General features: G+C 35.1%; 2 protein-coding genes and 1 long non-coding RNA gene across 4 annotated transcripts; 1 reads left to right on the plus strand and 2 right to left on the minus strand.

The window, feature by feature from the left end:
* The first annotated feature begins 1,307 nt into the window (after positions 1–1,307).
* On the plus strand, positions 1,308–7,857 carry LOC142555256 (65-kDa microtubule-associated protein 6-like). Of its 2 annotated transcripts, none has more exons than XM_075666030.1 (12): positions 1,308–1,480; positions 1,860–2,000; positions 2,633–2,836; positions 3,987–4,250; positions 5,132–5,347; positions 5,422–5,577; positions 5,664–5,823; positions 5,904–6,055; positions 6,170–6,257; positions 6,339–6,412; positions 6,511–6,585; positions 6,797–7,857. In XM_075666030.1, exons 2-12 carry the CDS (start codon positions 1,926–1,928, stop codon positions 7,127–7,129), a joined length of 1,797 nt encoding a protein of 598 aa, XP_075522145.1. In that variant the 5' UTR covers positions 1,308–1,480; positions 1,860–1,925; the 3' UTR covers positions 7,130–7,857. The 2 variants fall into 2 exon arrangements, with proteins under 2 accessions (XP_075522145.1, XP_075522154.1); XM_075666039.1 differs by lacking the exon at positions 1,308–1,480 and adding an exon at positions 1,536–1,779.
* On the minus strand, positions 6,928–10,710 carry LOC142555268 (uncharacterized). Its single transcript, XR_012822362.1, has 3 exons — positions 10,381–10,710; positions 7,527–8,478; positions 6,928–7,156 (listed from the first exon to the last, which is right to left on the minus strand). It is a non-coding gene; the product is annotated as an uncharacterized LOC142555268 (long non-coding RNA).
* A 1,608-nt stretch (positions 10,711–12,318) lies between these two features.
* Positions 12,319–14,481, minus strand: LOC142555272 (protein BASIC PENTACYSTEINE1-like). The gene is made up of 2 exons (XM_075666060.1): positions 14,395–14,481; positions 12,319–13,462 (listed from the first exon to the last, which is right to left on the minus strand). The coding sequence occupies exon 2, from the start codon at positions 13,455–13,457 to the stop codon at positions 12,615–12,617; it is 843 nt and encodes a 280-aa protein (XP_075522175.1). The 5' UTR covers positions 13,458–13,462; positions 14,395–14,481; the 3' UTR covers positions 12,319–12,614.
* Between the last annotated feature and the right edge of the window lie 493 nt (positions 14,482–14,974).

A 14,974-nucleotide genomic window follows, 5' to 3' on the forward strand; every position in this document is an offset into this window, starting at 1 on the left:
AAATGTCGAATTAAAACGAAAGTTGTGTGCATTTATTTCGAATAGTAAAAGAGTTGAAAATAATACTATAAATAAATAATCGAATAGTCTAAAAATTTATGGCGTGCAATTATGTAAGCTGGACTTTTGTTGATATTGGGGATGAGGTATACTCTCATTTGACGTGACATCATCGCTATCAAATGTCGGGATTCGTTAGTGATGCACTTATGCCTAATGTGCCTCTCTAACTACTCACAATTTCCAGCTTTACCTTCATAATTTTCTTTTCTTTATAATTTTTTTTTTTTGGATATGATAGATAAATAGATATGTTTTCTTTTTGTTTGTTTTAGTTGAATGAAGAGTTTGATATAATCACGAGTGTAAAAGAATCGAATGGAGCTGAATATCAGTAAAAATTTAAGCACCGAACTAAGCATATTATAGTTCGAGCTCGATTCGGAGATATAAAATTTTAAATTTTACTGATTCGAGTTCGATTTGAACTGAATTTTGAGTTCGAGTTCGATGCGAAATGTTAGAACATATTCGCAAGTTATTTTTTACACTCTTATCTCTAACTCAAGATTTTAGTGATTCTTGAATTCAAATCCACCTATTTATGTTTTTTTTACATATGATATCTATGTTATTAAAGTAGATATATTTTAATTAATCAACTTTCAATTAATTGGTGAAATTTGAGATGAAATTATGATTTCGCAACAAAACCAAAATTAAAAGACAAATTAGTCATTTAATATGATCAAAAATTGGTGTGAGACGGTCTCACATGTCGTATTTTGTGAGACTGATATCTTATTTGGGTCATCCATGGAAAAATATTACTTTCTATGCTAAGAGTATTATTTTTTATTGTGAATATCAGTAGGATTGACCCGTCTCACAGATAAAAATTCGTGAGAACGTCTCACAAAAGACCTATTTTTTAATACGACATCATCTTTTTTAGCCATTAGATATTTTTCTATTTACCGAAATGACACTCACTTTATGCCACTTGATGTTTTTTCATTTACGAAAATTTCATCAACATATTGATGTATGTATCTATTGTTTCTTTATTTGATTTCATTAGAAAAATGAACTGTACAGACGCACAATTTGTGCACCGGAGTACTTAGAATAAATTACAAAATATATATAGAATAAAGTATGAAATTTGAATTTCAACAATTATTCAATTAGTGCAACTCGTATTTTTAAAGGAAAGTAATAAAAATATTATTCAATAAATACAGGGAGTCACGAATCCATTACTTTTCTTCGATGGAGAGTAAAAAAGAATTGGACAAGTATGCTGAATCTGCGTAGATCCACCTGCATGGGTCCATTTTAGTCCAGCCTCGAGAAAGAAAACTCTCGATGGGATTTGGCTAAACCTTTTGGTTCCCTTTTCTCTAATCCATTATAACCTGTTGGTGGGAGAGGCAAGATTTACCGCTGAACAGTCGGTAGCTGTTGGCTGCATAATTGGGTGGGTGCCCCCCTCTTTCTTGTATTATACGTATAGAATTTTTGGCTCACTTCTCTCTACTACACCTAATTTCTCTTGGCCCTTTAAAAAAGAACGTAAAAAGGATTCCCAGAAAATTTAAAATCAAGCTGTTGTCAACTAAGGGTTGGTGGTTGTCTATCTATCTGCGTGGAAGAAAATTGTTTTTGTGTGGAGGAAAGAGAGCAGCTGCTGCTGAGTTTTTTTTGACAACCCAAGTGGAGAAATTAGGAAGAAAAAAAAGTCTCATTTTCTTGGTTTTTTGTCTCTGAATTGTGCAGGTTTTGTGTTGTTTTCTTGAGAAGTGTAATGCTTAAAAGCCTTGAATTTTTACTGGATTCGCCTCTCTTTTGGTCTGCAGTGAGTTGGAAGGGAAATAAAAATAGAAACGGACAGAGTAAAAGGGTCGATTAATTGAGTGGAAATAATGCTAGCGCTTGGGAGTACTTGCAGCTGTGTCCGTACCAGCAACAATTGCAATGCTTTAGTCAAAGAACTTCAGGTCTCTTTTCTTTTCTTTATATAGTCTGTATCTTCGACGTAATGATTTCGTTCGTTCTTTTGAAAATTTGGAATATTTGTGCGCTTCATTTTTCTCGAGCATTCTTTATAGGATTTTTGTGTCAGTTTCTTTGGAATGTAGGAGCTTGGGTACTTCGGCTTTCCAATTGTAGCGGGTTCTTGCGAAAAATGGGAGTAAAAGTAACTTTTTGATTGTACTTTTTTTTTTAAAAAAATTGGTTGGATAAGGCTCGGATTTTTGTAAACAAATTCGTTTCTAGTGATTTTAAGAATTTTCTGTTTGGCAAGTGTGTGTATGTATGTTTTTTTAAGTTTCTATTTAAACTCAACTTCAACGGAGGCTAGTTGAAAACGAACCTTTGAATTTTCTTTGACTTTCTGTTATGTGTATCTAATGCTGCCTTTAACCCTGTAGTGGTTGAAGTTCAAGTGGGATTCTTGCAAAAAATGAAAAATAAATTCTGTTTATTTATTGTGTTTGTTCTAATTACTTATACAAAGTATGATTCTTTAAGAAAATGGGCGTCAGCCAGTATATGTTAAATTGTACCGCTTTAGCATTTTGGACTTATGTTAAGTGGTATTTTCTGAGATCACTCGATCAATGAGCAGCAAATATGGTCTGAAATTGGTGAAACTGAAGCTGATAAAGATCGCATGTTATTGGAGCTTGAGCGGGAATGCTTAGAAATCTACCGAAGAAAGGTTGACGAGGCTGCAAATGAAAAGGCTCGCCTTCATCAATTTATCGCTGCCAGAGAAGCGGAGGTTGCAATGCTAATGGCTGCCCTTGGAGAAATTTATATGAACTCGCCGGTAATGAAGTGTCATTAGAATTAGAACAATCCTCCTTTTCCTTCTCCAATTGTATATATTTTTTATATTGAATGGATCTTTAACTTCATGTTTTTTCCTCAGCTTCTATGTTGTCATAATTAGGGGTATAAACGAACCGAATCGAGCTCAATATCCTTAAAAATTTAAGGCTCGAATCTGGTTTGAATTAACTATATTCGAGTTCGAGCTCGATTCGAAGCTCGGAAAATTTTAATTATTTTGGTTCGAGTTCGGCTCGATATCTTCAAATTTATTCGCGAGCTATTTGAACTATTGATCCGAGAATGAAGGTTCGAAAGCTCGAAACGTCCAAAAACTTATAACTCTTGCACGACCCCAATGTTCATTTGGGCCATAAATTGTTCCATGATTTGTTCATGCTTCTCTAATATGTCAGGTTTGTGATTCACAATGATGTATGCGCAGTATTTTTGTTGCAATTTTGAAGAAAGGTTTCTCACATCTTTTGAATGTGTTGTGAGGCCTGCCGCCTGCAAAAAGAAAAGCTTCTAGAGACATACAAGTTATAACAAAACCAAAATGACAGGAAGTTTAGTGCTGTTCCATGATTAAGTTTCTGGAAATTTAGAATATTTCAGCTGAGAAAATTCATCCCTTAAAAAAGTATAATATTTTCGATAAAAATGATTTGCAAAGAGGATATCAGTGTTTATTGAGTCACGCTATTCATGGGTAGCTGGTTATTTGTCATTTTGATAGCAATGATTATTTTGGTGGACGAGGTTAGAGAATACTTATGAAATGTAGCATCTTATTTTTGTGCGTCAATCTAAAAATACAGGCAACCTTAAAAAATACTTATCTGCATCTACTGTTCATGTAACTAGTGTCTGGAGAGGTTTTTCAATCTTTCTGTATTTTTCATATATCTGATGGGAGATCATTTAAACATTTGCTGGATAATGTTTGTATATGCTTTTGGATGTACGTAATGTACAATTGTATCTAATTTTCATCTGTTTGTGCTGACTTCTTTGCTGAAAAGATATTCTGGGAAAGGTCGGCAGAGAGTATAGAATGCGGTGTCATCATTAATCATGACTGTTAAGTTCAATGATCTTTTCTTTAGGGGTATTGTTAATTAACTCACTAATTGTGAATGCTACAGGTCCAGTCAGAGAAAAAATCAAAATCATTGACATTACAACTGGCTTCTGTTACACCAATTGTAGAGGACCTGAAGCTTAAGAAAGAAGAAAGAACGAAACAATTTGCAGATATTAAGGCACAAATTGAGAAGATCACGAATGAGATTTCAGGATATGGTAATCTTGTCAGTGCTGCAACTTCATTGGACCTGGAAGAACAAGATTTGTCGCTGAGAAAGGTCACGGAATACCAATCACGTCTCCGTGCTTTACAGAAGGATAAGGTATGGATCAGGAACTTGTAGTCCATTCAAAATGGTACATATTTACAATTCCTCATTAATCCAAGTGAATCTCTTATGGGCCATCTTGATGGATGACACTAGTGCCAATCCAGAAATTGCTTAGGTCCATTTCTCATGATCATCCTTTTCATTCCCGTTCTATACTTGATTCATTGATATGAATTTTAACAAATCTCGGAGAAAGGATGAACTGGCATAATAAGAATAAGTTCCTCAATCCTGAGATACATGCCACTGGACATCAATCCAACACCAAACTGATGACTTCTTTGCCCTGAGAAATTAAGCATTACCACATGCTAGTGTCTTGCATCCACTATGACGACCCATTTCTTATAGCTGTAGAACCATTCAACTTGGCTATATTGGGGTCTGTGGACCATGCCAAACCTGCACTTGGGGTGGACATATTCTTTGGTTATATAGTCTAGGTTCAAATGTATAGTTTATAATTTCTCCTTTATATTTTGTAGTTTCTCCAAACTAGTCGATTCCTCTTTCATGTTATCATTTTCCTCTCATAAGGCTTTCCATGACATTCTTGATTGTTGGAGCCATGAGCGAATTCTCCCTTTACTCCCTGCACCGAGGATTGTGCGGTGGACTGGACAACTCCTACTTGAGCATTTCCTTCGATAAATGATGTTGTAGAAGTATAAGATTGATTGGCATGTGTTCTTTTTTGTTCTGATAGCCTGAGTTGTTTGAATGACTTATCTGATGGAATATTGTGCTACCGTGAGAGATATTTTTAAAATACTTGGTATCAATTGCTAGAGTTTGGCAACTTTACAGTCTAATATTGTATTAGAGTTCAGTGTTCTACAACTCACTTTTTGCATTTCGAAAATGATTTGCAGTCTGAACGCCTTCAAAAAGTCATGGATTATGTGAACGAGGTCCATATTTTGAGCAGTGTAATAGGTATGGATTTTGGTAAAACAGTGAGCGATGTTCATCCTAGTTTGCGTGAATCTAGCCTGGAACATGCCACAAATATCAGCGACAGCACATTAGAGGGTCTTGATCAGGCTGTCCTAAGGTTGAAAACAGAGAGAAAGTTCCGATATCAGAAGGTATCATTTACCTCTAATAAATAGCTGATAAATCTCCAGTGTTCCCTTTCATTGAAACCTATGCTCTGATGCAGCTGAAAGATGTAGCTGGATCTCTCTTCGAACTCTGGAAATTAATGGACACAAAACATGAAGAGAAGGTCTACTTCTTGAAGATTACTTCGATCCTCAATTTGTCAGAATCTGAAATTGTGCAAGCAGGTGCTCTCACAATGGAGATAGTTGAACAGGTATTTAAACAAAATCATTCCCTGCGGTTTGCAGTCTGCCCTTCTAAATGAATACAGTTTGCGAAATGTAATGTTATCATGGGCAGGCATCGGCAGAGGTCGAGAGACTCAGTAAGCTGAAAGCCAGCAGGCTGAAGGAAATTGTCCTGAAGAAGAGGTCGGAACTTGAAGATATTTGCCGTAAAGTTCATATTCAACCTGATGCAAGTAGTGCTGCTGATAAAATTATTACTTTGATAGACTCAGGTAGATAACACCGTCCTCGAGAAGAACTCTGTGTATGTGATTATTTGCTAGGTACTGATTGGAATCCACATTTTTTGCAGGTTTGGTGGATCCGAGTGAAATATTAACTAACATTGAAACCCAAATATGCAATGCCAAAGATGAAGCTTTAACTCGCAAAGAAATAATAGAAAAGATTGACCGATGGCTTTTTGCTTGTGATGAAGAGAATTGGCTCGAAGATTATAATCGAGTAAGCTAAAAAAATGGTTTTGATATAGAAACTATGGTCTGATGAGAATAGGATGAAGAAAATGTTTCTCCTATATCTTATATGCTTGTTTGTAATTATGGTCTGATTTATCAGGATGAGAATCGGTACAGCGCTGGGAGAGGTGCACACATAAATCTAAAACGTGCAGAGCGAGCGAGAATTATGACATGTAAAATACCAGGTACTTCATTGGAGACTAGAACTTTTTTGTTTCTTGATCAAGCTGGTTATGTGTCTGGAGGTAACGTGCTATGATTTTCAGCTATGGTTGAGAACCTGATGAGACATTCGCTGGTATGGGAGGATGAGAAACATAAACAGTTTCTCTATGATGGGGTTGGTTTTCCAAAAATTTTCATCTGCCATTTCAAGTTTTTATTTCTTCTCTATGATTGAGTAATTGGCTCTTTTGTTTTTGTGTCATTTGCCTTCAGGTTCGTCTGGTATCAATACTGGAGGATTACAAACTAACTAGAGTACAGAAGGAAGAGGAGAAAAAGCGTTCCAGGGTAAACAAATTCAAACGATCTGAGTAAAGTTTCTTGATGTTTATATTTTATGCATCGATGAGATGTTTCCTTACTAAGATGTTCTTTATAACAACTGATATTACAATTACTTACCACATACCCGATTGTATGGACATTGTGTTGCATCATATAGTTATAAAAATAACCAATGATTATCCTGTGCCCCTGTGATATGAAATTTTCTGTTCAGGATCATAAAAAACTCCAAAATATGCTACTTATGGAGAAAGAAGCGATGTATGGTTCTAAGCCAAGTCCTAGAAGAAGTAACAGCTTTAGGACTACAAATGGGTACCAAGCATATGGAAATGGATCTGTGACCCCTTCACCCCGTCGGAACTCTGTTGGCTGTGCAACTCCGGAGGTCCAAACTCCACGTTCTTATTTTGGCCGACAAAACGGGTATTTCAAGGAAATGAGAAGACTTTCCACTGCTCCTCTTAACTTTGTGGCGATCCCCAAAGAAGATATAATGTCATTTTCATCTGTTTACGGTTCAGAGCCAGAGTCCCCCCAGAGCTAAAAGTAGGTTTGAAGCGATACATTTTTCCTTATTATAATTTATTTACCTCTACTCCACTGCGATTGATGTTTCTGTTCAAAGATAAGAATTTAGGTCGCAGCTTTGAGAGATTGAATTGTGTGTATCCAGCTACTGTGGAACATTATCATTGCAAATAAGCTAAACAATCTGTTTTGAACCAGTCAAGGATTTGTTAAAAAGAAAAAAAGAATTGTTTCAACTTTGCTCACACTGCTGATACTCTGGTTTGTGAAGTTTCAGCAAATTCGATCCAAGGGTCTCAGTTTTTCTCAACTTCCTCTGTATTATATAAATAATTTTATTCTGCAACTTGTTCTGCTTCCCACTTTTGATTTATTTCAGATTTTTAACACCCCACTTTTACAGAAACACGTACTTCTGATTAATATGGGATGCTATGTTGAAAGGACCAGCTTAAGGTTGTGAATATAGCTGGTTTTATGCCGTACCAGCTTCTTCCAAACATGTTTTAGCAGTAGGCAGTGGCAACTGACATTTAGACATCCTGCTACTCGATGATGGATTGAGGTCACATCCTAGTGTTTTGTACACCTTGGTAGAGATAGACAAGTGCATATGCTGTTTTCAAACTGGAAGTTCTTACCGTTTGACTCAATCTATTTCCTTTCTAGTTTACATTTGTTTTGTATATATTTCTACCAAGACGACTCTATTCGTTGACTTGATTTGTTTGTGTAAGTTTTATAGCTCTTGTGTCTGGTTGAATTTGTTATAATAGAACGCTCATATCGTGGATTGTGAGAATCCACAAACTAGTTGAAAAGCTCAAACTTTATTCAGAACTAATTTGGAAACTCCAGCTCATGAGCTTGTTTAACAAGTACACTTGTACCCATATTATTATATCAAACTCGAACTTGAATTCAAATTGAAAAATATACGAAATTGTTAGAACTCAAGCAATTGTGTATAGCTTGATATCACTAGCCAATATGTTTGCACCTTGGTATCGCTAAAAGCGCCAAAGTTGATAAACAAAAAGTTAACGATGCGTTTTCCTTTTCTTGGTTATTCTTTTATGATTCCATTCTGCAGAAATGTTTCGGATTTAGCAGAGACTGATACATCTAGAAGATAACACGCAAGAAATTGTGGTACCATAGGCCTAGTCTCTGATGTGCCAACAAAGGTGATTGCTCTTTCAAGATTCAAACTTGGTTTACTCGCTGGTGCTGAAGCATTTGATATATTTTATCACACTGTGGTGGAAGAGGGCCCTTCGATAAAGGAGTGGTTTTGATATGGTCTTGATCATGATGAAGGCCGTGATGCCTCTTGCGCCTTGTTCCGAAACGAACTCTTTCCTCCTGCAATTTACCGTCAGAGATGCAACTTGATTAAAATCGGATGCTGGATATATGGAGTCATCAAGGCTGTGATAAAATATCATATGGATTTTTATTTTGCCTGTTGGAGATTTTTGCAACTTTTTTAGGATGCTTTGCGTTCATATCTATTATTATTATTATTATTATTATTAATATTGGGCTAAAATCTACAATAAATAAATTATCAATATAATTAGATTGTTACAAAACACACTAATAATATAATACAAACTCAAAATCAAATAAAGTATGAAGAAAATTGTAGTTTTCGTCATGTATCCTTCTTTACCATTTTGGTCTGATTTGTTAGTCAAATTTAGTCTTAGTCATATATCTTTTGGTTTTTAACAATTTTTAGTCATTTTTTTTATCATGAGTGTTGATGTGATATTACACACATCAGCGTCAGCGGCATGTCGGATAAAGAAATAAAATTGTCAAAAAGTGATAGATGATAGATTAAGACTGAAATTTAACGATATGGAGGACCAAAATCACAAAATACAAATATATCAAACTAAAATGCATTTTTTCCTGAAATACATACATTCAAGATTTAAAAACATGTCGAATTGACAAAATTTATTAAATTATTTTCAGAAAATATTGCAATTTTAGTACGTAAGTTGGTCTATTTTGTATTTTGCTCTAGTATCTTGTCAAAGTTCGGTTTTCATACAGTAACTTATATGATTTTTGGTTTTGGTCATTTTTTTGTCCAAAACAACTAAATCTATGACAATGATATTCTCTTACATGCATGGTCCATGTCACGCACTTTAAAATGCACATAAACAAAAATAAATGTAAACATGAATTTTTTTCCTCTTATTTTGAAATATTGATGTCATGTTGTTTTATTTTTATTTTTTTTATGGATGAATTTTAGTTTGAGTAATATGATATTTATTCTCCTAAATGTGTCACATATAATAAAATCGTTGTCAAATAAATCATATTCAAAAAAATTAGTGGTTTCGGAAAAAAGAACAAAAACAAAAAAAATCCAATTTATTGTATGAAAATCAAATTTTGACAAGTTATATGACTAAAACTCAAAACATGTCTACTTAGAAGACTAAAAATCCAATTTTGCCTTATTTTTATATTAATGTAATTAGTTTGAATTAATTTGATTTGGTTTATTTTTATCCAAAACTTGAATCAAACCAATTTTTATAATTTGATCGATTTTTAAACCAATTGAAAATGTTATTGCATGAAAATCAATCCAAATCATGCAATTTGATTTGATTTTACAGGTTGATTCAGTTTTTCAACACCCCTAACTACTATATAACCTTACATATTCATGACTTCTATTTGTGAAAGAACATATACGTCCTTTAATTAATTTTTAATTAATTATTAATTATATATATATGTATAAATCAATTAAATATAGCTAAATGTATATATATTTATGTTTAATGCTATTTATATTTATGTTTATCTATTAATTAATTTAATTAATTCAGTAAATTGTATGTATGTTTATTTGTTAATTGCTTAAAGTGAGCAAATTAACTATGGTTAGCAAATTGAAGTTGATTAAAATTATTTAACTCCTTAAACAGCTAAATAATATTAGACTAGATTTTCATTCCTCATGTCTTTCTAATTATCTCAAAGTATTAATTATTATTGTATATTATTTCTGTTTAATTTTGAAAACTCAACAAAAGATGAATATCATCCATATACCTTATATAAACATGAAATTTTTTTAAGTTTCTTGTTTTATATCCCTCTGTTTAGCTTGAAAAATTTGTCTACGAAGACTATCAATCTAATATTTATTGGACATTGATAAAACATACACATGATTCTAAATTCTTGATCTATATAGTTAGTTCATGTAAATAAGAAAGAGATGCTCACTTTGATGAAAGAAGAGTGAGGCAATGGGCAGTTCACTGGTCCGTCCTGGTGCGGATCAGGTTCAATCGGATGCTCGATTGGCCATAACCCGAAGTAGCTCTTCTCTTTATGTATCCCCAAGTCTGTACCAGAATCTGCGGTATCCTCTACCATTGCATCCATGTTTTTTTTGTCCCTGGCCTATGTATTAAGCCAAAAAATGAAATGAAGGGGCCGTATATATCGTGGGTAGGAAAGAGAGATTTGGCATGATGGGATTTCTCCAAACAGTGAAAAGAGAGGAAAGATTCCCACCACTTTGCTCCATATACTCGCGAAAGATAGATTTGGCATGATGGGATTTCTCCAAACAGTGAAAAGCGGGAAAGATTCCCATCACTTGGCTCCATATAACAGTACTTTTCCTTTGGTAAATGAAACCAAAGTTCATATTTCCATTCTTTAATCATTAATGGGACCATGTTTCTGAAATAGCGTAGCTTTTTTACTTTCACCGCTTAAGTTTGAAAACAGAGACAAATATGGTTCGGTCGACCCTACCCCTGCGGGCGATCCAACGGCTCGTATTTTTTCGAGCCAAATTTTTTTTTTTTTTTTACATGGAGGTGGGCCCGGATCACTCATGTGGAGTGATTCGGGCCGTTCATTGCCCGTGCAGGCACTGCCTGCACGGGTAGGATGAAACAAACCGACAAATATCCCACTTTTCGTTTTGCTTTCTTGGTTTTTGCAGAAGCTGCAGTGAGGGATGGGTGGGGCATGGCATCCAAGAAAAGCGTGGAAGAGTGGTGAATGCTAGACGGTGGCTTTTCTACATTTTACTAATAAGGATCATTTTCGCTAGCTGCTAACCACATTCCATCTTTTTTTCTTCAAAGATTGTAAAAAAAAGGGGGAATCTAGTTAATAATCTTAGCTCTAAGAAGTATTCCAGCCATAGTCTTTGATTTAGTCGATCAACTTGTGAGTGAAATTCTTAAAAGTTCGTTAGCCTATCTATAAAAAAGGGCTGGCCGATCATCCCAAAATAAGCCAAAATCAACGGGTTTTCCCTTTGACATGCATTGGGGTGACAGAATTTACAGTTTAAATATAAAGGAAAATTTTCATTTGATCAAAGTTGATTACTTATATTGTCAAAAAAAATAAAAAGTTGAGCTTCTTGCAGAAGTATTATAAACTGTGCAAGAATTGTGTAGGCTGATGATGACCATGATGCATACTATGATAAACCACAACATTGTATGATAGTTTTAGTTGACTACAGGAAATTTCTACCGTTGGCTGTTACCTTTTTAGATTAGGAAAAAATCATGATCGTCATTTAGTTGCCCATAGTTTTATCTATTTCACTGTCAAACCAATGTATTTGTCTTATTTTATTTGAAATATCCGAGACCGACAAATACAATCACTAGCTTAGCTAAGTACTATTAGCCATTTAAGCTTGGTTACTCACGTATCAGAAAATTAAATAAAATAAATATTATCTGTATTATATTATTGATATTTAGACAACATTTGGTTGGAAAAAAGTTGAAAATCCAAATCTCTCGTTCTCTCATTGGAAAATTATCATGCTCTGTTCATCTAGAAAGCTGAAATACTCCTTTTTACTTGATTTTGGTCCTTTAAGAAGTTGCTGTGAACATTCTTACAATCAACATATCGTGAGAAGAAACTTTAAGTTTCCACTCGTGCATTTTCATAGACAAGATAAGCGCTCAGCTGCAGAAACTTCTTCTGCAGTTGCAGGAGGAAATAACAACATTGCACGAGCCAGAAAAAAGGTAATGGAAGCATCCTTCGAGGGAAGTTTCCCGTCATCATTATTGACAGTAGTTGATTAATGTAAAACAATTTTTTATATACATGTTCAAACTTTAAATAGAGAATGTATTCAAAGTCGCAATAAACACGGTCACGAAACATCAGCAAGAAAAAGACAGTCAAATGTTTTCTCAAAATTTGTCCATTAATTAGAATAGAAGAAAGATTTCATAATCCTACTCTCAGTGGCCAGAAAATGTTGCTAGCCAATGAAACAAATGTAAACGAGAACCCCATTAACAGCTTTACGAGGCCCAAATGTCTAGGTTTTAAACACAAAGCATGTATTCGAAAATTCAGGAACATGAAGAACGGAGCAAACCTCTGCCAAAGGTCACTGAATATATACAGTGAAAACATAAGTGATGTGGTGTCAATCCAGTCGAGGCTAACAGAAAATAAGTCTATCTGATTGTTACGAACTTGTTGGTACCGTGTTTTGCCCAATAAGTCCTCAGGTCAATTGAGTTAGCGAAATCATAGCCTTCGGATGCAAGTTTTTCCAAGACTTTTTTGAAAGCACCCTGACTCATCTTTCGCCCAGCAATTCTTGCTCCTCGCCTTTTGGTGCTCATAGGCAACGGATACATGGATATAGTCATCGTGCAACAAGCTGACTGCCAACCCCCAAACCCCCAGCGATAGCACTGCTGGGGAGTACCCGTACAAGAGCAAACAGGAATCGGTATACCAGAAATGTCGAAATCAACTCCATTTATCACAACATCTACGTTCTTCTTCAAAGTTTTTGCACGATGAACGGAGGATTTACCATTTTCCTTCGGCACAGGACCTTTTCTTGGCTTCTTTGATTTCAAAGTCTTTGGGGCCGCAGGAGCTGCTCTCTTTTTTGCAGGAACATGTCCCTTCTTGACATTTGGCTCTTCCGTGTTCGACTCGGTATCTTTTGTTGGATCAGGTTGGTGGGCCGCTGGCATGGCATGATGAGTCCCAGAAGTTTCAGCAAGAACAGGGCTGAAAGTGTTTGTCGGGAACATTTGCAAAAATTTCTCCCGATGGTTTATCCAACTATCTCGAACATAGTCCATGTGCGTGGCAGGAAGTTCTGCAGGGACACGATCCCGGGGATGGTAGGTGCCATTAGGTGAAACCATTAAAGGGTTATCATGTCCTGACAGAAAAGGTTTCGTATGCCGATCCACCATAGAAGACATGAGCTGGAGACCAAGATGCCCTTTAAAGGAAGGTTCATAATAACCCCAATTTCTCAAGCTGTCTTCATCCATTACAACTACAGAATCAAATCAAATAACACCTCATGCATTAAGTCCCCACATAAAGCCATTCAACCCATTCAACATTGCATTCTCGGCACAAAATACCATCGCTATGATAACCAGAAAACGCAAGAAATCCATGAAGCATAAACATTCAGCTAATGAACCAATATCAGTCCTTAAGTAGTTCAAGACAGCAAATTGCTCAAACGATGTATTGGCAAACCACATATCGAATTAAGGCATTTAGACGGTTATTATCTTAGAAACAACTCAGGATTTTTAATCTACATTTTCCTAGAAAAAATCATACTTAAATCTGAAGGGAACAATGCATTGAGATGCTTGGTGTTGAGCAACTAACATTAAAATCAGTGAAATGCATAAATTAAGCTCCGAACAATTCCAATTATAACGCCAAAAATCAATTGTTAAATAAAAATCATGCACAATCCAAGTGAATCCAACACCGATCGAAATTCATGATTACCCTCCACCAAGAAAAACCCACAATTTCGAAATCCAAAACACCACCAAGATCCGGACAATTTCGAAACCACAGCGAATAGATGGGCAAAGTCTTCATTCAAAACCCAAACGAGAGACACCAAAATCAACGAAATATCAAACAAATATCGACATCGAAAACCTAAAAAACAATCTAATTAAAATCCACAAATATTCATGAAAACAACGATTCTCAACAAAAAAGCTTCAATCTTTGGGCATCTTGAGTCGATTCTAAGAAATCAGACAAAAGGGATCTGAAATAAAAACGAAAAGAAACAAAACAAAACAAAACAGAAAAATCAGAAATACACATTAAAAAAAACATTCAGGTCTGTAGATGGAGGTAACAGGGTAAAGCCCTTGTGATATATTTTGCATCTAATCCAATCCAATCCTTTTGTATAAAAAGAGAGAGAGAGAGGAGAGAGAGACTCACTTGTTAAGGCAAAAACACTTTAATTTTTTTGGAGAGAGGAGAGAGATTTGAAAGAGAGAGACGAAGAGGTGAGATAGAGAGACGGGGGTAGGACCTGACAGACGGACCATTCGGTTTTTTTATATAATATCGGCCGGGGTTACAAAACCCGGTTCCTCAATGGTTTCGTGAAGGGAAAAAGATAAATTGATTATGGACTGATTCGAACTCAATAATCTTTATGTATCCACAGTTTAGGCCAAAAAAACAATTTTCTTTCATTCAGTGTGATTATATAGTACAAAACTTTAGGAATACTCTACTACGTACGAGTTCAAAGATGGAAATTCATAGAGAATTCTCCTTCTTTTTTATGTATCTCAACTGAGTAAGTCTTCTTTACATTTTATATTGTTCAAACTAATTATCAAGCTAACTATCACCTAACTGCTAACTAATTGTTATTTAACCGACTAACTATTTGATTGTATTTTAGTTGTGTATATCTAAAATCCCTCCTCAAGATGTACTATAAACATTCTTGATAGATATCTTGGATAATAATGTTGTCAAGGCAGTAGATGGTACAGGTTTGGTGAAC

Source organism: Primulina tabacum, chromosome 1 (genome assembly GCF_025594145.1).
Source record: "Primulina tabacum isolate GXHZ01 chromosome 1, ASM2559414v2, whole genome shotgun sequence".
NCBI lineage: Eukaryota > Viridiplantae > Streptophyta > Magnoliopsida > Lamiales > Gesneriaceae > Primulina > Primulina tabacum.